Source organism: Phyllopteryx taeniolatus, chromosome 2 (genome assembly GCF_024500385.1).
Source record: "Phyllopteryx taeniolatus isolate TA_2022b chromosome 2, UOR_Ptae_1.2, whole genome shotgun sequence".
Taxonomy (NCBI): Eukaryota; Metazoa; Chordata; class Actinopteri; order Syngnathiformes; family Syngnathidae; genus Phyllopteryx; species Phyllopteryx taeniolatus.
In genome coordinates this window covers 17,629,679-17,650,527 of record NC_084503.1, presented here as the reverse complement: position 1 = coordinate 17,650,527, position 20,849 = coordinate 17,629,679, and the positions used below count along the sequence as shown (strand labels likewise).

Sequence of the window (20,849 nt, the reverse complement as noted above, 5' to 3'; positions counted from 1 at the left end):
AGAGTCACTCTATGGAGGTCTAAATAGCGCAAAAATGGGACCTTTAATCAGGACCAGTACACCATTTAAATAGTCTGAACCAGTGTGTGGTGAATCTGAAATGCATGACTAGTATAAATAATGTTTTTCAAAGCTTAAGAATTGGGGTGTTAAATACTTGTTCATCCAAAAATCTAAAGACAAATATTTCATCTTTAAAAAAAATATTTCATATAAAAAAAAAATTAAAAAAAATGTATAAAAGCACAGAATTATCAAAAAAGACACTGGTAAGAGAGATCGATAGGGCACAATTTCTCCTACTCCTGCAACATTTGTTGTAGAAAATGAAGAAAAATGTGTACCAATGTGACTTTAGACCTAAGGTACAAATATTGATAATGACTTGGATATTATTTAAAAGCACTGATCATTTGCTGAAGATTGAAAATTGAGAAGGGGAAAAGTAATTTCTTGGGACAGCATGTTTTGAAAATCATTTAAATAAATGTGGCTACTGTTTCACAAATGTTTTGGTAAAACTTTTGTTAAGCTTAAGATCACTCGGAAAAGGATGTAGCCGGCCAATGTCAAATAGTATGTGGTTCTATTGCATGGTGACAAGATGTTCAGCATTGAGATGAGGCATTGAGATGATGATGCTCATCTAAAGCACGAGGATGTCTCCGCTGCAGCGTTCACAGCAGTTAAAAGTGATGTTCTCATAGCGAGTGTACGGGTGAAACCTGCCAATGCTCTTCTTATTGCTCAGAAAGTTTGAGGGGGATGAGTCATTGAGTGGAGAGACAGCCTTGTTTTCTGCGCAGGAAATTGGATCTAAAATCTTCAGCACCTATAACACACATAAGCAAACCAATGGGTTTCATGAATAACCCCGGCATTTGAAACTGATAACATTTGTTCTAAAAATATGACAAATGTGTACCTTCTCAGCCATCTTCTCTGCTGGTGTGCTACACAGTTGATCCGTTGTTGCACTGATGCGTTTGACCACACTGCTGCAGGTATTTCCTAACAGGTGGGAGTTGATAGCCTCTGCTAGTTTGTGATTGGCCACCGCCACCTCTGCTGTGCTGAGCGACTGTGCGCTGGGGTAGTATGTCTGCTGCCTACCCCACTGTAGAGACACCAGGAGCTGCTCCATAGATCTGACAACAACAAAAGGACAGATAGATGGTCAGAATCAAATCATTAAATCCCTGGAAAACACTTAAACGACATGCAAGTATTCATATTTTTCTACATGGTGATTTGTTTTCAAAAATACGGTTTCAGTCAGGCTCTACACTCTGCTCACAGTACAACAAATAGATGGCTTTAATGTTTCTGAAGGTAAAAAAAAATAATGATGGAAAATATTTTGGCATTTTGTAAACTGTTAGTTAGAATGGTGTTTAGCTTTCAGTATGTTTTTATGAATCCTTTGCTTCTTAAGGAATATTATACTAAGAGATGGCTTGTTGACAGCCAATCATATCAACATTATTACCATTTTGATACAATGACGAAGTGATATTTTATCACTGCACTTGTACATTTGACTGTATTGAAAATGTTATTATTCTCGTTTGTAATGTTCTTGCCATCATTGTTTTTCTAAATTCCTTAACATGAGGCAAATGCTGCTGAGGAACACTAGCCATTCAACTAACTTAACATTTGTATGAACGTTTATGAATGTTTAATTTCCCGTTTTAAAAATAGATTAATTGCCAAATTAACCAACTGAATTAAGAGGGGTAAGGTCAATTGTCGACTCAGTCTCATCCTGTTTAAAATCACTATAGGGGGTTTACTATACTATCATAAAATATGTTTCTATCTGTCTCTATGTCAGAGCGGCTCCAACTACCGGAGACAAATTCCTTGTGTGTTTTGGACATACTTGGCAAATAAAGATGATTCTGATTCTGATTTGGTACTTCAACATAGTTCCTCTTTCGCACCAAGACAGGGTTTTCGCACCATCTTGTGGCATCTTGCGGCTATTAGGCAGGGCTATGGCAGCATCCGTGCCGCCATAATAAACCATACATATTATTTTACATCATGATGAGCCATGGGGTCCCTCAGTGTAGATGTTACCTGTGAGTGAGCACCATTTCCCTTGAGAACTCGTCTCTCTCCAACAACAGGTCCTGAATGGCTCCTTGTGCCTCTCTGGTCTGACGCTGCAAAGCTGTTCTGGCATTTGTCAGCTCCTCTGTCATCACTCTGTAAACACAATGAAGCAAGTTCAAAGGGTTCATTCAGCCTATGAAGGTAGTTATCTCATTCTGTACTGCCCCACTCTGTATCCACTTCATTGTTATCCTTGATGGACCAACAGCATTTGGTTCTATTAACTAATCACATCAACAACAACTTGACAACGTACTGTAGATAGTATTATCTTCAAACTTGTCCTCAAACTTGTTTTTTTTCCCTCTAAACGGGATGAAGTAATGAAAGACAATTTTGTCAAATGTGTCTTATTGTATGTAACATGCACTTTTTGAGACGCTTTCAAAATATATGGGGCTCTAAAATAAGGGCTGTATCAAAATTTCTGTCTTTAAAACAACGACGCTCAGTTTTGAATGGCACTGGGAGATAATACATTTCAAGAAGCTAAATAGGATAACCAGTATATTACAAAACTCCAAACCACAATTAATGTCTTTCTGACAGTTAAACAACAGAATTATTAACTTAATAAAGGTGGATTTTTTAATTTTATTTTTTGCACTTGTGCTTGAAAGATCTTGGATTGTGTAGCGACATGGGTAGCTAGTGGGTACTTATTAATGAAGACAAAATTACAGCCGGTGGTAATCTGAAAGGGGGTGGGTGGGTGGGGGAGTACCGCTTATCTCTGTTTCATACCTGCTGGCGAGGAACTTGCTCCTCCAGACATCACACTGGATACTCATGCGCTCCAGCTGCTCCACTGTGTGTGACAAACTCCGACCCAAAGCCTCGTTCTCCAGAATCAGCTGATTCTTCTCACGTGCCAGACGCTCAAACTGGTACTGCAGGTCATCACCCATGGATGCCACCAGCAGTTTCTTGAGCTCACGGTTCACCTAGTCATACATCATGAAAGAATAGGAATAAGTCTACCGGTGTAAAACCATGTGTAAAGTTTAAATGTCTAAGCTTGTGTGTGTGGCTCTTGCCTCTGTCTGCACACGCAGTTGATTGGAAAGGCCCTCCTTGTCCTGTAGCAGCCTGCGTTCAGAGTTCTGAAGCTTCTCTAGGTGTCCTCTCCAGTCATCCAACGATGGTTGTGGGGAAGAACTTCGCTCTTCCACCTGTTGTCCAGCGTCTCCCTTCGCCTCAGTTACTCGGCTGTTTCTAGTTATGGCAGCTCGAGGTACGACTATCCTTACAGCCTCCACCTCTGTGCAGGCCTCCCTACTCACCTTGCCCAGGTGGAGCACCCCAAGAGGTTGGGGGGCAACAGGGGGGGGAGGATTGGAAGACTTGGGGCTGTGTTTGGGGCTTGCTGCTTTGATGAGGGGAGCGTCTGACAGACCTGATGTCAACGTATCTGTGCTGACCTCCAGGGTGGAGGGCGTTTTATCAGTTTCCATGCCATCCCCAGCCACTCGTACTGGGACACGGCCAGAATCTGGAATACAGGATATCGGTCTACCACAAGGTGTCAAAGTACCAACGTGACAAGTGACTGCCATTTTTGTGGAAATTTATTTTAATTTTTTTAAAGAGGGGGGGGGGGGGAATGTAATAGAGGACAACATTAAATTACTAAAATTACAATTCTACTGCTTGTGTATTTGCACTATTTAAGTTGAGTTTTCAGAGTAGGTGACGCCGTTTGAAACATCACGGTAATTTTGACACATCGACTTGCAGAACCACTCAGAATTTTGGCCCGTAGAAGAGTAGATGTTTTTAAAATGAAACATGCCAGCCAATCGGAGAAAGGATTCCCAGAGTAGCCAACCAACCAAAGGGTCGAGGAGGTATGTTGAGAAATAATCAAATTATACTGTTACTCTAATTTGGATATCACCTCATTTTACGACCAGATTTTCTATTTTTTTCCACACAAAAATGTTCCCCAAAAGGCTTTTTTCCCCCAGACACAACAAATTCAATTTCTAATCATCCAATTTTCAAAATTCTTGTACTCAGGTAGAAGTGGCCATTTCAACCAGACTCCGTCATTTGACAGACTCTTAACTTTTGTGACATTTTGTCACGTTCCTCGTCAAATGTGCTCAAGCAAATTAATAAATGCAATTGTTTCTGCACCAATTATTACTGTACACGCAGACATGAATATTCTAATACATCATACATTAAACACGCTGAGATCTAGTCACATGGAGTGAGTGGTCATATTTTTAATGGTGGGAAAACTGCTGCCTGGCTGGCAAGTGGTGATTAGTTTTGGCAATAAAGTTAAAAACATATTCATTTAACAACAACAATAGTTTATGGTAAATACGATCAGATTGTGCGGGCGATACATACCCCTGACACTGACAGCAGCAATCATGATGGTGGTCTGTTCTTGAAGTGACACAAAGTATCCACGTGCAGTGAATTCCAGGAATTACTATTTGGACGGACTCTAAATAGAAAAGAAAAAGGAAACGGTGTTTCAACACACACACACTTGTTGTGATGTGACTGCAGCACCAATAAAACAGTAGACAGTCACGTTTAACCACCGCAGAGGAGGTGATAAGGTCATCAAATAAATGAAAATCTGCTTCACGACAAGGCTAACTTCGGGGCTAGCGAGGTGACCGCTGAGGTTAGGGGAACGTGCGGCAAAACAACCCATTACGTCAAAAACTCCCAACAATCTACCCAACAGTTATATCAATCATAACGAATACGTTCAGACAATATTTCGTAACATACATAGCGCTTGACAATGGTCCTCCAGATGGCAGCTGTTACCGGAAACAGTTGGAATGTATAAATCCTGAACTCGGTCTCTCAGGCTAGATGTTTTCCATTAAACGCCACACTCCGTTTTGGATCTGAAAGTGCCAAGATATTCACAAATAAGACGATATATAACCCTTTTCCTTAGAATTTATAATTTGATGCAGAATATTTGTGTTAGGTATGGCCTGACAGGTAAGACCCCGGGAAAATAAACATGGCTTTCCTCCCGCAACCGGAAAACGACATATTTATGACACGAAACGGAACCTTGTGTTTACTTTTGGTTGCTCGACGGACGGAGCGGTTGTTATTCAAATGAGACCAAATTTAGTCCTCTTTGTGACCATTGTACATTTGTAATCATATTATGCAATTTTAAGTTGGGCCATGGGTGTGCACGGACTTTGGAGGCTGCTGGAGAGCACAGGGAAACCCATTAATCCAGAGACTCTGGAGGGTAAAATTCTTGCTGTTGGTATCCAAACTTGAGGGATCTGATCAACTGTTTCCATCAACGCAATCAATTCACCAGCCTCTCTCTCAGATGTGTTGTTGTTATTGACTCTGGTCTCTCCAACATGAACCTTAACCTGGCACCAACAGATATCAGTATATGGCTGAATCAGGCCGTGAAGGGCGTGCGGGACCGTGAAGGCAACAGTGTCCGGAACGCCCACCTTCTCACTCTCTTCCACCGCATTTGCAAGCTGCTCTTTTTCCGCATCAGGCCAGTGTTTGTGTTTGATGGCGATGCTCCACTGCTGAAGAAACAAACTCTGGTAAAGTCCACAATTTGATTCGGTTTTTTTAATTGACCGTACACCTTTTGTATTTTCTTATGTGGATTTGTTCTTAGGCCTTGAGGAGGCAAAGGAAGGAAGAGTTGAGTCAAGAATCCAAAAAGACGAATGAGAAACTCCTAAAGACATTCCTGAAGAGACAAGCTATCAAAGCTGTGCTCGGAGATAACAGGTGAGCATCAGAGACAGGTCTTTTTCACAAATTGTATCAAGCCCAAACACCTGAATCAATGAATATACGCTTGTGGTTGAAACTTGTTTTTTGTTTTTTTTGCCTTTTCCTCAGTAAGGATCCTCTACCAAGCCTATCCAGTGTGAAGAGAAATGAGGTGGATGACATGTATGTTCTACCAGCCCTGCCACAGGCAGATGAGGAGCAGAAAAGCAGGTCCATCCATCCATCCATCCACTTTCTACTGCTTATCCGAGGTCGGGTCGCAGGGGCAGTAGCTTTAGCAGGGACGCCCAGACTTCCCTCTCCCCAGCCACTTCATCCAGCTCTTCCGGGGGGAACCCGAGGCGTTCCCAGGCCAGCCAAAAGACGTAGTCTCTCCAGCGTGCCCTGGGTCGTCCCCGGGGTCTCCTCCCGGTGGGACGTGCCCGGAACACCTCACCAGGGAGGCGTCAGGGAGGCATCCGAATCAGATGCCCCAGCCACCTCATCTGGCTCCTCTCGTACTCGAGGAGCAGCGGTTCTACTCTCAGATCCTCCCGTATGACCGAGCTTCTCGCCCTATCTCTAAGGGAGAGCCCGGACACCCTGCGGAGGAAACTCATTTCGGCCGCTTGTTTGGGGGATCTTGTTCTTTCAGTCACGACCCACAGCTCGTGACCATACGTGAGGGTAGGAACATAGATCGACCGGTAAATTGAGAGCTTCGCCTTTCAGCTTAGCTCTTTCTTTACCACAACGGACCGATACAAAGTCCGCATCACTGCAGACGCTGCACCGATCCGCCTGTCGATATCCCGTTCCATTCTTCCCTCACTCGTGAACAAGACCCCAAGATACTTTAACTCCTCCACTTGGGGCAGGATCTCATCCCCGACCTAGAAAGGGCACGCCACCCTTTTCCGACTGAGGACCATGGTCTCAGATTTGTAGGTGCTGATTCTCATCCCAGCCGCTTCACACTCAGCTGCGAACTGCTCCAGTGAGAGTTGGAGATCACGGCTTGATGAAGCCAACAGCCGAGGGTGTAGAGCTGCTCCACTGTTCCACGGCCAGGACGAAAACCACACTGCTCCTCCTGGATCTGAGATTCGACTTCCCGACGGACCCTCCTCTGCAGCACCCCTGAATAGACCTTACCAGGGAGGGTGAGGAGTGTGATCCCCCTGTAGTTGGAACACACCCTCCGGTCCCCCTTCTTAAAAAGGGGGACCACCACCCCAGTCTGCCAATCCAAAGGCACTGTCCCCGATGTCAATGCGATGTTTCAGAGGCGTGTCAACCAGGACAGCCCGACAACATCAGAGCCTTTAGGAACTCCGGGCGAATCTGGGCCCTCCTAAAGGTGGTGAGCCCATGGGAAGGGGGACCTACGTTACCCTTTTGGGCTGTGCCCGGCCACCAGGCGCTCGCCTTCGAGCCCCACCTCCAGAGGGGGGCCCCGGTGACCCGCGTTTGGGCAAGGGAGAACTGAGCCCATCGTTTGTCGTCATCATAAGGGGTCTTTGAGCCGTGCTTTGTCTGGTCAATTATTTAATTTGAACAATTTCTCACTGCCAATAAAATCCACAGGTATTACGGCAATACTTAATTCTATCTTCTTTGAATAATATTAGGCTCCGGTAGTACTCTAATGAACATGTTTAACACTCCTGAAAAGCCATTAACAATAACATTAACAACAAACCGTGTTGATAAAATAAAATATATTGTCTCTTTTCCTAATGATATTGACATTAATTCCAGAATTGATGTAATTTCTACAACCTGTTTTATCATTATTTGTCACAGTTCAGAGGAGGAGGAAGAGAAAGAGTCTGAAGATGTGGTTGATGATATGTATCAGGTAAAAACAAAAAAGCACATTTACGTTTCTTACACCTGTACTTATGTATGTGATTGTAAAGTGGTGCTGATGAGTCATACAAGACAAGCAGCGGCACCTTTACCTCAGGAACGGAGGCTTTGTTGCATAATTACCAGGAAATGGCACACTGGCATATTTGGTCAAACACCACTTAGCTCAGCAAATAACAGAACTGACTGGGTTTTGCACACAACTCACAGTCAGGGTTTCATGCAAACAAAATCCAACATAAATGTAAGCCGATAGTTAATTAAGACACATTCAAACAACTACGAGTAACTTAAAAACACTTCAACGATAATGATTACTGTCCTTGCTACGGCACAAATTCAGCAATGAATGGCGCAATGCATCCTGGGAACAGAAATTAATGCGAGAATTATACTTTTGCCAAGCTCTTAAATTAAAAGTACACAAACAACTGATTTTTTTTTTTTCTTCACAAGAACCGTTGACAGTTCGTTTAAAGTGCATGACGAGTTACTAAACTTTGTGTGCTCCAAAAACATGGGCATATTTAATGCCGTTAATATTGCTGCAAATACGTGATGTTGCTTGGACAAGTGGCAGGACAGGGGACACGCAACAGCGCTCCTTCAACAAAGCAGAGTGAATTGCCCTGCACTGCAAACCGAGTAGGCCCAATAATTTTGGGATTTGGAATGCGATGTAGTACATTGTATAATATTAAAATTTTGATTGAGTTTATTTTTATGGGGAAAAAAAGGCACAAAATGAATTCTTGCACTTAATGTTGGTTTGCTGTTCAGCAGTTTTGTGCCATCTTTGTATGGCAGTTTTTATTCATGAGAGCCCTCAGTAACACAGTATGGTTATTTTTCATTGCTTCAAAGCACTTTGTTGATGAAGAGTGGATGTTTTATACATACAGTATATTTGAGCATGAAATATATTAAGATACTGTGATGTACATTGGTTCAATAAAAAAGCAGACATATGCACATATTTTCACCATATTTAAAATGGCATTTTTGTCATACATCTGTTTAGGAAGTGCACGGCTCTATGTGGCCCCCTGGTAGCGCTGACAAAAAATTGTGGCCCCCTCCATCATTTATTTATGTTGCCCATCCCTGATCTACTTTATCCCCCAGGGGGAGGAATTTTATGCGGACCCCAACTCTGTGGACATCAACTCAGAGGAGTTTGCCTGCCTCCCACTTGAAATGAAGCATGAGATCCTCAAAGACATGAAAGAGTTTTCAAAAAGGCGTCGGACCCTATACCACAAACCCCCTGAGGTACCGCAGTCACACTCTTCGTGTCTCCATAGCTTCATCAACACACTCACACCTCTTAACTTCTTAATTCATTCCTAGCTCTCCATAGACTTCTCCCAGTACCAGTTGTCCGGCTTACTGCACAGGAACAAACTGAATCAACGTCTGGAGGGAGTGGAGAAAGAGATGAACCAGTGCAGTGCCGGCAGCGCACCGCAGCTCTACGAACAGGACCAGCAGAAACGTGACGTTGAGTCACGTCGACTTGTTTCAGAAGACAACTCTCACTACATCCTCATTAAAGGCAAGTCCATTAATCATTCTCGAGCAACAAGGATTTGGAAAAGTGTATGCATTACAAAATAGATGGGTTTTTACAGTTGGCATCATTCAAAGATTATAGATGCTCATTTTGAAAACATGAGGTACACCATCATCCAGAGATCCAACACGATAACTGTGTGAATTCTTCTTCACAACAGCAATAATTCTTGGTTTCTAAACTTTTTTTTTTATTATGCATGTAGTTCATAATATACGGAGGTGTTTCTAGTATTTACTGCTAAACCAATGTAGCCATCCATCCATCCATCCATTTATTCATTCATTTTCATTACCGCTTGTCCTTATTAGGGTTGCGGGTGTGCTGGCGCCTATCCCAGCTGGCTTCGCGCGAGAGGCAAGGTACAGCCTGAACTGGTCAGCCAATTGCAGGGCACATACGGACAAACAACCATTCGCACTCACATTCACACCTACGGACAATTTAGAGTCCTCAATTAACCTACCCTGGATGTTTTTGGAATGTGGGAGGAAACTGGACTACCCGGAGAAAACCCACACAGGCACAGGGAGAACATGCAAACCCCACACAGGGGAGGCTGGATTTGAATCCAGGGCCTCAGAACTGTGAGCCAAATGTGCTAACCAGTCGTTCACCATGCCGCCTTTATGAAAAATATAATTAATACAAAAAGGCAAAATAAATGAATAAAATATTAATTGTGATGTATAAATCACTTCATTAGACATTGAATATTTAAAGGTAACAGGTGGAGGCCAATGTTGCATTGCAATTCAGTCAAACTTAACAATTGATTTGCTCAAGTGATGGCTACCTAAATTCTAAAATAATCCTAAAAGATATGCTTCAGGCAGATGTATTTGATTTGCTGAGAGATTTAATATCATTCTTATATAAATATAACAAGTTCAAACTGTTATTTTTTTTATTTAGTTTTTTGTTTTGCTATACAGGTTCTACAAAAAGTAAAGCACCCTCAGAAGGCCAACCTGCCTCTGCACCCTGGACTGGGAACGCCCTGTCAGGCTTTATAAAGCGAGCCGTGGACAAACCCAAGCCCTTGTGGTGTCTGGTCTCAGAGGAAGAAGATAAAAAGCAAGTTTCCTGTTCAGAGGACTGTAAAGCTTCTGTATCTCAACTCGATTCGCCCCCTTCGCCTCACACACTGAAAGCTATCCAGGCGGCCATGAGTGACAGCTCGGATGTGGAGACGGTGAAGCAGGAAGAGAGGGATGTGTGTGTTTCTCCACGTACTGTGCTCGCCATCCAACGAGCTCTGGCTGAGGAGGATGAAGTTTATGGAGTGAAGCATACGACTCTAAGCAGCAGCTCTGCTACTAAGTTGCAAACCTCCATCAGTAGTTCAGAGGAGGAGACGGAACCTGATGCTATGAGTAATGTTGTCCAAGAAAAATCTAATTTTGAGGGAAACACAGTAGGGAAAAAAAACCCTGATGACTTGTTAGTTATTGGTTCAGATTATATGGATGAAGTCATTGGAAAGAGAAATAAAGCTTTTCACTTTGCAGCAGCTATTCATGAATTGAAGGAAGGATCTGACAGGCAAAATGTGGGGGATGAGAAGAGTGAGGTGAACAAGGACAAGGAAATGCTCAATGCGAACCTACTTGACGCAAGGCCAGTAAGTTGTAGTCAGACAAAGCCTGACGAGAGAGGTGACTCAGAGCAGAGAATGATGTTTGACAAGGAGCGTCATGCTCATTCTGAGGCAGCTGCTTGTGTGTCTGAGCAACTACAAGGAGAACCTCTTTGTGAGGCTCAAAGTCACCTGGAGCTGCCGAAGCAGAGAAATAATGAATCCACTATTCTACAGAGGAGCCTTGATGTTAAGCCAGAAAGCACAGATGACAGTGAATCAGAAGGTAACAGTCAGAACAGATAAATTCAGAATTATTAAGGAATTGTTAAATAAAAAACATTTTCCCCCAGAGAGCTTTGTTGAAGTATCAGGAGAAGAACATGAAGAGGATGCAGAGGAGGTCCATGAAGATGAGACAATGCAAGCGGAAAGTCAGTCCAATGCTGCCACTATTCCAGACGAGTCTTTGAAATTAAATGGAGAACAAGACAACAAAACACAGACTGATGAGGAAGAAGAGTTGGACGAGGAAAAAGAGAAAGCATCCTACTCAGCTCCTGCAATCAATGAATGGCAAGATTTTGATGTGGTAAGCATGCACTGGGTTTGTCATTCTTATTTATAAAAGAGTCACTTAAAACCACATGCAAATTATTGATTAACTGCAACCTTTGTGAAAATACAAAAAGAGTAATGTTGTAGGTATCCTTGCCTTAGTTTATATTGGATTCATAGTTGCTCCATCCGCCACCACTGCCACCTAGATTTTTGGGAATCATACATACAGTATCTAAATCAAATCGTCGATGCCTACTGGAATACATTTAGATGGATGGTGGTCTACGAACATGCGTTTGTAATATATCGAAATCTTCCCAAAGTGTTTATGTGCAGAGCTGTGTTTCAACACTGTCTAACAGCTAATTTAGTGGGTGTGCCCGTTGCGGTGCAGGATGAGCTGCAGTCTCTGGAGAGCTCTCTGCAGGTGGAGCAGAGCAACCTGAAAGAGCAGAAACAGCAGCAGGAGAGGATGGCCAACACCGTCACAGGGCAGATGTACCTGGAGAGCCAGGTGAGTCAAAGAACACTGTTAAAAAATAATTAAAACAAATACAAACACACACATTCAAAATAAGCCTTAGAAAAGTTGAGCCTTGGCAAAACTGTTGAGATTGTAACTACTTGTGTGACTGCACATGCGTAAGATTACTTTTGCATAGACTTACTGAAAATTAGTTGTCATTGTTTTCGTGATTTCAGGAGCTCCTGCGGTTGTTCGGCATTCCATTCCTCGTGGCACCAATGGAGGCCGAGGCGCAGTGTGCCGCACTCGACCGAGCCGACCACACCAACGGGACTATAACTGACGACTCGGACGTTTGGCTATTTGGAGGGCGACATGTTTACAAGAACTTTTTCAGCCAGAATAAATATGTGGAGCACTACCAGTACAGTGACCTGCAGAACCAAATGGGTCAGTGATCTCCATCTAATCTATGTGTTGTTTATGTTTTCACATTTGAAAACCTTCATATCCCAAAAACATGTTCGTTTTTTTTTTTTTTTTTATTTGAACATGGACCAGAGACATTGTATGCACAGGGACACCTGGTAATTACACCTAGAGGAAGTGAAAAGGCTGGAAATTCCACTTCCCATGACTTTAGTCTGTAGTGTATAATTGTTGTCTTGAGCTACTTACTAATACTATCTAAATATTTAATCCTAAACACACAAGAGTTCATGACTGGGTCGTTAAGTGAGATAGCTATTACGAAAACACCACCCTAAGAACACAGATAATGACAATGTTTTTGTCCAATTTTCAGATTGACTGTACGTAGATGTACAGCGGAAACAAGCCTGATTTATCATTTTCAGCCGTATATGCCACGTCTTCATGTCTGTTTTTGCCACAGTAAACTGTGTAATTCTGATGCATATAGGCATGCATACATTGGAACAAATCAAAATTGCGTTGACAAAGTGCAATGACGATGCATCCAACTGTTAATGCTAATGGTTTACAACTTAGGGTATATCATATCAGTAACAGGTGTTAATGTTGTTGACTTGCTAGTTGATGTAATGTATACACACAGAGCATTACTACTCTGTCCTCCAACACAGGGTTGGACAGGACCAAACTGATAAACCTGGCTTACCTGCTTGGAAGTGACTACACAGAGGGCGTGCCCGGGGTTGGATATGTGACTGGCATGGAAATCCTGAATGAATTCCCTGGACATGGGCTGGAGCCACTAACACAATTCAGGTGTGTTATCTTCCCCAACCAATCACAAAATTGGTTGTGTGATAGCAGTTATATATACAGTAATGAACAAAAGTGTTGGTATACCAGTCATATTAAAAAAATGTTTTTTAATATTTCACAAATTCTCCCTGGGTATGTAAATTTAGGAGCACAATTCTACATATATGCAGTCATATGTACCCGTGTCATATTGGAATGAAAGTGTATTCTATACCTTTTTCATAACGTCAAGGTGGCATACTAGAATGAAAGTGTACAACTTTTTCATAACCTGTAGGGGGCGGTGGCATAGTGGAATGAAAGTGTAAAGCTTTTTCATAACCTCTAGATGGCGGCATACATTGATAAAATGTGAGTCTTTTCTCCTATACCTATGTATAATGCGCACTATTGACCTTTGACAATTTTTTGAGGTAAAAAAAATCTGCATTATACACGAGAAATTACGGTAATTCATGAAGATATGTGCGAAGATAAAAGCCCAGAGGATTGCATAGGAAAAGAAACAATCATTAAAATAAAGTGCAATAATTGCAGTAGTAATGATTTATTCATGTTCTGTTTAGCACTATGATTTTAAATGGGTAATTTGGTTTGTTTTGCAAGGAAATCCTTTGCAAAATTGTGTCTAATCATAAATGGTACTTTTATATGGTGGTGGTACACTTATGCAATCATTTTTAAATGTATGTCAATCATATGGTTGTGGTACTGCTCAAAATTACGTGGTTTTCCCAGGGGAAGAGGGTTAGGAGCCATCAATATAAGAATTGGCCCCTCTGAGTCAAGCAAATGATCAAATAAAAGTAAAGCCTTTTTTTATTATTAATTGACCTGTTTTGTCTGCCACTGCTTGTTGCAGACAAACTACTTGGTCACAGTAAAATATTTTGTAAATACAGTATCATAGCTCAAGTCACTGTTAATGTTTACTTCATACGAAACTATGGTATGCCATGGTCATGCTATACCTCCTCAAATAAAGGGTGCGCTGGTGCGACCAACTTTTTTTGTTGGTTGCACCAGTGCTACTAGTGCAAAGTTAATGTAGAGCCTTGCTCACTCAGTGTCCCTGATTTTTTTCACTGTGGCACATTCATGTCAGACCAGAAACCCCTAACTGTTCCTGCACAGTTAAAATGTAACTTTATCTAACCTAATATAATTGAATCTGTGGACAGAAAATACTAAAGAAATGCTAATGATGTTTTTCCTTTCATTAAATATTACATGAATACAGAAATTATTTTGTTTTTGTAGTATGTGGTGGTCAGAGGCTCAAGAGAAAAAGCGTTTGACTGCTGATCCTCGCGACACAAAAGTGAAAAAAAAGCTGAGGGAGCTCAAACTCCAGCCTGGATTCCCAAACCCTGCGGTGGCTCAGGCTTACATGCAGCCTGCTGTGGATGAATCGGACAGCTCCTTCAGCTGGGGCCGCCCTCAACTGGACATGATCAAAGAATATCCTTCCACTCTTGATCAAATTAATGCAGAAGAGTGTCTCACAGGTAGACGTTTTCCTTGACCAGCCCTTTACATTCTGTCAAAGTCGTTTTGGTTGGGCCAGTGGAAAAACCGCAGAGACCCTTCAGCCTGTGATCAAGCAACTTAACGCACAACAGGTAACTTTCACACAAATAATGATTGTTTCTGGGGTATGATCGTGTACCCAGATCAATGAATTAACTGGGAGCTCAATTTTGCTTTGTGACAAATTGGCTCCCATCAAACTCGAACCCCCATTCCCACTGTAGACAGCCTCATGTCTAAAACCTTCCCATGGACCCTCACCCCTACTTACTTAAAATGAACCAGACATGACCGAATACTTTACTAAAATATTTGTGCAGTGCAGTGAAAAAGTATTGTCTCCCTTCTCAAATTCTTATATTTTTGCATAGTTTCCCCACTTTAAGATCATCAGACAAATATAACTCGTGAACTTAAAATGCTGTTTTTAAATGGTGATTTCATTTATTTAAAAAAAAAAAACTATTCAAATTTACCTGGCTCCGTGTAAAAAAGTAATTACCCCCCTTGTTAAATCATGAATTAATTGTGGCTAATCACAATTTTGAGTTAATTTTCACTGATCGCACCCAAGCCTGATTACTTCCAGAGCTGTTCAATCAAGAAATCACTTAAAGAGAATCCGTCTCGACAAAATCAAGTCAGACAAAAGATCTTAAAAAAGCAGCAACAAAATGACACGATCCAGACAAATTCCAGGACAGTCGAAGTAATTGACATCTATCAGTCTGGAAAGGGTTACAAAAGCCTGAAAACGGTTACAAAAGACATTTATATAGCTTTAGGATTCCAGCAAACCATAGGGAGAGCCATTATCCTCACATGGAGAAAACATGGAGCAGTGTTGAACCTTCCCAGGAGTAGGGTTGGTCATCGTTTGAATTTGAGCGATTCCGGTCCCGATTCCGGTTCCTCATTTCGATTCAGGTTCCAAACAATTCTCGATTCCAGTTCTTTTAGGGGACTGGGTCAAAAAAAAACTTTGCATGGTGTAAATTAGGGGTGTCCAAATTATGAACATCCTTTTTCTTAGCCACCTGCAACATAGACTAAAATGAACATTTGGACTCAGGGTTATTTGTAACCAGTATCAATATCAAACCTATGAACTAAAAGGCAATGTTGTGTGGAACTAACCCAATTGACTTAATATTTATATTAATTAATGTTTCAGCTAAAAATGTAATTTTATTTCATTGTTAAAATAGTTATTTGCAATTGTTTTATCACGTCAAATGGTTTTTATGTGCAAATTTTAACGTGACTTCCTCTTTTAAGCATGCAGCCTTTTATTTTGAAGGCTACGGACCGGAACTCAGTATTTTCGCACAAAAGGTAGCTTCACACACACCAGTCACAGTAAAACGAGACGGCATAAAAATAGAGTAATGAGTGGAACCAGTTGCTCTGTAAAATGTTGATTCCTTTACCAACCCATCGATGGTTTGTGATACTGTGAGACATTTATATGAATATTGTTCTAATTCATTGTGATGCAAAGTTGCTAGTTTGACCTTTGAAATTTTAGCTCAATGTTAAGCTTGTTTCTAGTTTCTCTCCAGTGTGGTAAAATAATTTATATTTTATTTTTGCGTCTGTCATCAGCTCTTATGTTGGTTTGAAGAGGAAACTAAACGCTAAACCCCATTAGTGCAAGAGTGCAGCCCACCGTTTAACTTGTTACCTGCCTCAATGTGGACATAGACATTTTATTGTTTCACAATCACCATATTAAATTCACTGAAGTTCCGTGCGGTGTAGGCTGAGGCTCGGAGCAGGTGGGCGCACGTCAGACTTCAACACATTGTGAAAGCCTCCTTTGCACAATATAATCTCATTTATTCCAAGTATTGCACTGAGGCAACTGGTAATTTATTTGAACAAAGTTAAGAAACAATTTTGTTCAACGACGCCGTTGGACACAAGCACATCTTCATGTGCGTTCTTCTTCGTTGGACTTCCCCACTTTCGCCACTTTCTTCTTCGGGGTCAGCGGACCCCAGGAATCGAAAGTGGGAACCGAAATTCTGGGAGAATCGGAACGTTAGTCCCGGTTCCAATCGGTTCTTGATTCTCGATGCCCAACCCTACCCAGGAGTGGCCGGCCTACAAAAGATTACCCCAAGAGAACAGCAATTACTTATCCAGGAGGCCGCAAAGGAACTCAGGACAACTTCTAAAGAACTGCAGGCCTCCCTTGCCTCAGTTAAGGTCAGTGTTCATGAAACAGCAATAAGGACGAGACTGGGTAAAATTGGCATCCATGGCAGAGTGACAAGGCGAAAACAACTGCTGTCAAAAAAAGAAAATAGAGGCTCGTCTTACTTTTGCAAAAAGAATAATAATAATAATAATCTGAATGATTCCCAAGAATTTTGGGAGAATATTAAATGGATTTATAAAATGAAAATTTAGCTTTTTGGAAGGTGTGTGTTACATCTGGCGTAAATGTAGCTCAGCATTTCAGAAAAACAACATCATACCAACAGTCAAACATGGTGGTGTAATGGTTTTGGGCTGCTTTCTCCTTCAGGACCTGGACAACTTGCTGTGAATGATGGAACCATGAATTCTGCTCTTTAACGGAAAATCATGAAGTATGTTCAGCCATCAGTTTGTGACCTCAAGCTGAAGCGCACTTGGGTTCTGCAGCAAGAAAATGATCCAAAACACACCAGCAAGTCAACTTCTGAATGGCTTAAAAGTGGCCTAGTCGAAGTTCAGACTTGAATCCGATTGAGATGCAGTGGCATGACCTTAAAAAGGCTGTTCATGCTTGAAAACCCTCTATTTCTTCTGAATTCAAACAATTCTACAAGGAAGAGTGGGCCAAAATATCTCCACAGAGATGTGAAACACTCATTACCAGTTATAGAAAATGCTTGATTTCAGTTGTTGCTTGTGAGAATGGCCCAACCAGTTATGAGGTTTAGGGGGCCATTACTTTTTCACACAGGCTCAGGTAACTTTGAATAGTTTTTTTTTTTAAATCACCATTTAAAAACAGCATTTTAAGTTATATTTCTCTGATATTAAAACATTTTTTGATGAGCTTAAACAAAGTCAGGAAGTTGCGCAAAAATGTAAGAATTTGAGGAGGGGGCCAAGATTCTTTCACGGCACTGTACTTCACTAAGAAACTATTTATATTCCATCCTCCGTTGCATGCTGCAGAAATGTGTTGTTTTCATTGAGTATCAGGTCACATAAATGTTTTAAGTTATCTGGATGGATGTACTGAGAGACTTTATTCTAATAAGTTTTATAAATATAAGAACTTTGTATTTCAAGCCATTCATAATTTTTACTCTGTTTTGGTCTAGACTCAGATGCGGATTGACGCATTCTTTCGCATGGAACAACAGGAAAAGCAGGTGATTCGAAGTCAGCGTCTCCGACGTGCCATCACCTGCATAAAAAGAAAGGAGAACGAAGACGGAGATGTGGAATCTGACGAGGAAATTGTGTCACCATCCAAATCCAAGAAAGGCAAAACAATAGAACAGGGCCAGAAGAAAGCCGAAAATGAAAAAATTAGCAAACTGGCTGGGTGTGTGGGGAGAGGAGGGTTTTTGGGTTCTGAGGAAATTGGAGAAACTGTGATTACATCTCTGAATGATGTAAGCTGCACTACGCAGGAGTCACACTTGACAAAGGCTAACAAGACTGTACCACAGCACATGAGACAGAGCAGCAGCAGCTCTGGTGAGGACAGCGAAGATAATTATGATAAAGTTGCTATGGTTACTGCCCAATCTGTGTTCAAGGGAAGCATGAGAGGTCGTGGTAATAAAAGCAGGCGAGGAAGAGGACGAGGAAAGAAAAACTGAAACTTAATTTTCAAGAGAAATTCCATCCATCCATCCATTTTCTACACTGCTTATCCTCAATAGGGTCGCGGGCGTGCTGGAGCCTATCCCAGCTAACTGCGGGCAGGAGGCGGGGTACACCCTGAACTGGTTGCCAGCCAATCGGCACATATAAGCAAACAACCATTCGCACTCACATTCATACCTACGGACAATTTAGAGTCTTCCATGCATGTTTTTGGGATGTAGGAGGAAACCGGAGTACTCGGAGAAAACCCATGCAGGCAGAGGGAGAACATGCAAACTCCACACAGGCGAGGCCGGATTTGAACTTGGGTCCTCAGAACTGGATGTGCAGTCGTTCACCGTGCCGTCTTTCAAGAGAAATGATTTTTGCAAATTTTTTAGCAATGTATTTAAAACACTGTGCATTATTTAGACTGTAATAATCGATTGTCTAGTAATTAAATTGAGAAATATGCACATTCCTGAAAACATTGTGAAGGCTTTTTGTATGCCAAGATTGACATATTTGAAACAAAGTACCAGTCAAATGTGTGAACACACATCAATTCAATGGGAAGGTTGAAATGTGTGCCCAAACTGAGTACTACAAGTACTATAGTAATTTATACATTTAATACCTTAAAGTGGATGTTTGCAGTTTTTAGCCTCACTTCACTAGCCCACCCAAAACCGCTCCCCTCACTGACGTGCACGAGCAGGATTCTCAAACATGGCATTTCATTACAGCGTTCAGTTGTGAAAGTGTGCAGTGGGTGATAAAAAGTCACAGATACAAAATAGCAGCATTAGCATTAGCACTGTAGACAAGCCAACATTAGCTTACCACAACTGCTACATTGGTAGCATGACTAATTTGTAATGGGGTGTTCCATAACACTAAATTTACTGGTTTGTAGTTTTTTGTTGGAATTTACAATCAATTATTATTCAAAAAGAGATGATAAACATACCTGTTGACCACAAAAGTTGCTAATTTCGTGTTGCTTCTGAATCCTTTCAGTTCCCTTAGGTCTGCTTCTGTTTGCTAATCTTATGCCCAGGTGTTAGCAAATTTTTCGGCATTGTTTTTTTTTTTTTCTAGAAGTGGATATTCCATAATAGTTCCAGAAAAAAGTCCTCAAGCCCAAGCTAACAAATCAACGGGGAGGTCGGGTGACTGGTTATGAATGTGCACAAGTGCATGGCAAATGATTGACACCTCTTCGGTCATGCCTTCTGTCTCTGATAGGTTATTCTTTCTCGGGTGTGCTGGTTTTAAAAACAAAACAAAACTGCATACTCTCTCTTTTTTAATTATAATAAGCCTGCAGTTCAGTGTAGTTTTTCACCCTAGGCCTCTGAACTCTCAAGCTGCCTCATAAAACACCTTAGTGCATGGTGCGGCTTTTTCATAGACAAAACTTGTTCTTTATTTATAAACCTCTAGGTAGAGAATCACGGTGTCTGTATTTTAAGCCAGAAAGCTGTCCTATTTACTGCAGCTCAGTTGTCGGACCTTGCAGCTGTCTCTGTCAGTCAACGCTTGGAGTCTCTGAGAACTGAAAATGCACTGGGGAGGTCAGGTGGAGTGTTTGGATAAGAAGATGGGAAATGCTGGATTTGGTGGTATGCATGTGTGTGTGTGTAACCTAAAACGAGGCCATATCTAGTGGCCAGCCAGAGATTTTGTCCCATAGTGACCTCATCCCAAAGAACTTTAGCTTGACCAGAAACCAAAAACGACTCTTGAAGTCCGCACATTTCTCGTGTGTGATCTCGTCCTCTCATTTGAACATGGAGCAGTGTGAGGAAAGCTGCAAGACTGGAGAGGAAGGTGAGAAGCTTTTCTGAACACATTTTGTAATTTCATCAGAATTCTAAGGGTGCCCTGTATTATTTCTTACGTCACAAAGAACAAAACAAATCTTGGTTGCTTTCATGTAATTAATTACACAGTTACGTAAGCACTAAATCGTGACCTTCAAAGAATTGTTTGCCTGTCGGGAAATGTACCTTAAACTACACTCAAAGGTCCCCTGAACTTAAGACCAAACCAGTGTTACGTAACCATGTGTGTGTCAAATACAGCATTTGCATTGATGCATAGCAGAGTGTTATATACTGTTAAAGGGGCTCGAAGCAGATATCCGTGTTTTTTTTCTAAATAACTTAAATACGTTTGAAGATAAATGCTGAAAACATATGCACAGGCTTATGACAATATAGTGCTGAATTGTTGAGCTATAGCTTAAGCATCTTTTTCACCATTTGAATTTTCCGTACGTTATGGGCGGGGCTTACAGGCCCCTCCCCCACGATGTAAGTACAAAGTGATGT

The 20,849-nt window shown here is 41.5% G+C and overlaps 2 protein-coding genes across 3 annotated transcripts; one reads left to right on the top strand and one right to left on the bottom strand.

Moving 5' to 3' along the window:
- Positions 1 to 466: 466 nt before the first annotated feature.
- Positions 467 to 5,047, bottom strand: blzf1 (basic leucine zipper nuclear factor 1). The gene is made up of 7 exons (XM_061763313.1): positions 4,879 to 5,047; positions 4,483 to 4,582; positions 3,159 to 3,613; positions 2,866 to 3,065; positions 2,086 to 2,214; positions 926 to 1,148; positions 467 to 832 (listed from the first exon to the last, which is right to left on the bottom strand). The coding sequence occupies exons 2-7, from the start codon at positions 4,505 to 4,507 to the stop codon at positions 647 to 649; spliced, it is 1,218 nt and encodes a 405-aa protein (XP_061619297.1). The 5' UTR covers positions 4,508 to 4,582; positions 4,879 to 5,047; the 3' UTR covers positions 467 to 646.
- Positions 5,048 to 5,165: 118 nt separating this feature from the next.
- ercc5 (excision repair cross-complementation group 5) lies at positions 5,166 to 20,308 on the top strand. 2 transcript variants are annotated; one of them, XM_061763285.1, is made up of 16 exons: positions 5,166 to 5,383; positions 5,512 to 5,687; positions 5,765 to 5,880; positions 5,995 to 6,096; positions 7,672 to 7,726; positions 8,863 to 9,009; positions 9,088 to 9,292; positions 10,246 to 11,175; positions 11,243 to 11,481; positions 11,845 to 11,964; positions 12,153 to 12,366; positions 13,023 to 13,167; positions 14,428 to 14,630; positions 14,707 to 14,789; positions 16,793 to 16,908; positions 18,021 to 18,209. In XM_061763285.1, the coding sequence occupies exons 1-16, from the start codon at positions 5,296 to 5,298 to the stop codon at positions 18,073 to 18,075; spliced, it is 2,994 nt and encodes a 997-aa protein (XP_061619269.1). In that variant the 5' UTR covers positions 5,166 to 5,295; the 3' UTR covers positions 18,076 to 18,209. The 2 variants fall into 2 exon arrangements, with proteins under 2 accessions (XP_061619269.1, XP_061619261.1); XM_061763277.1 differs by lacking the exon at positions 16,793 to 16,908 and having other exon boundaries at positions 18,021 to 20,308.
- Positions 20,309 to 20,849: the final 541 nt, after the last annotated feature.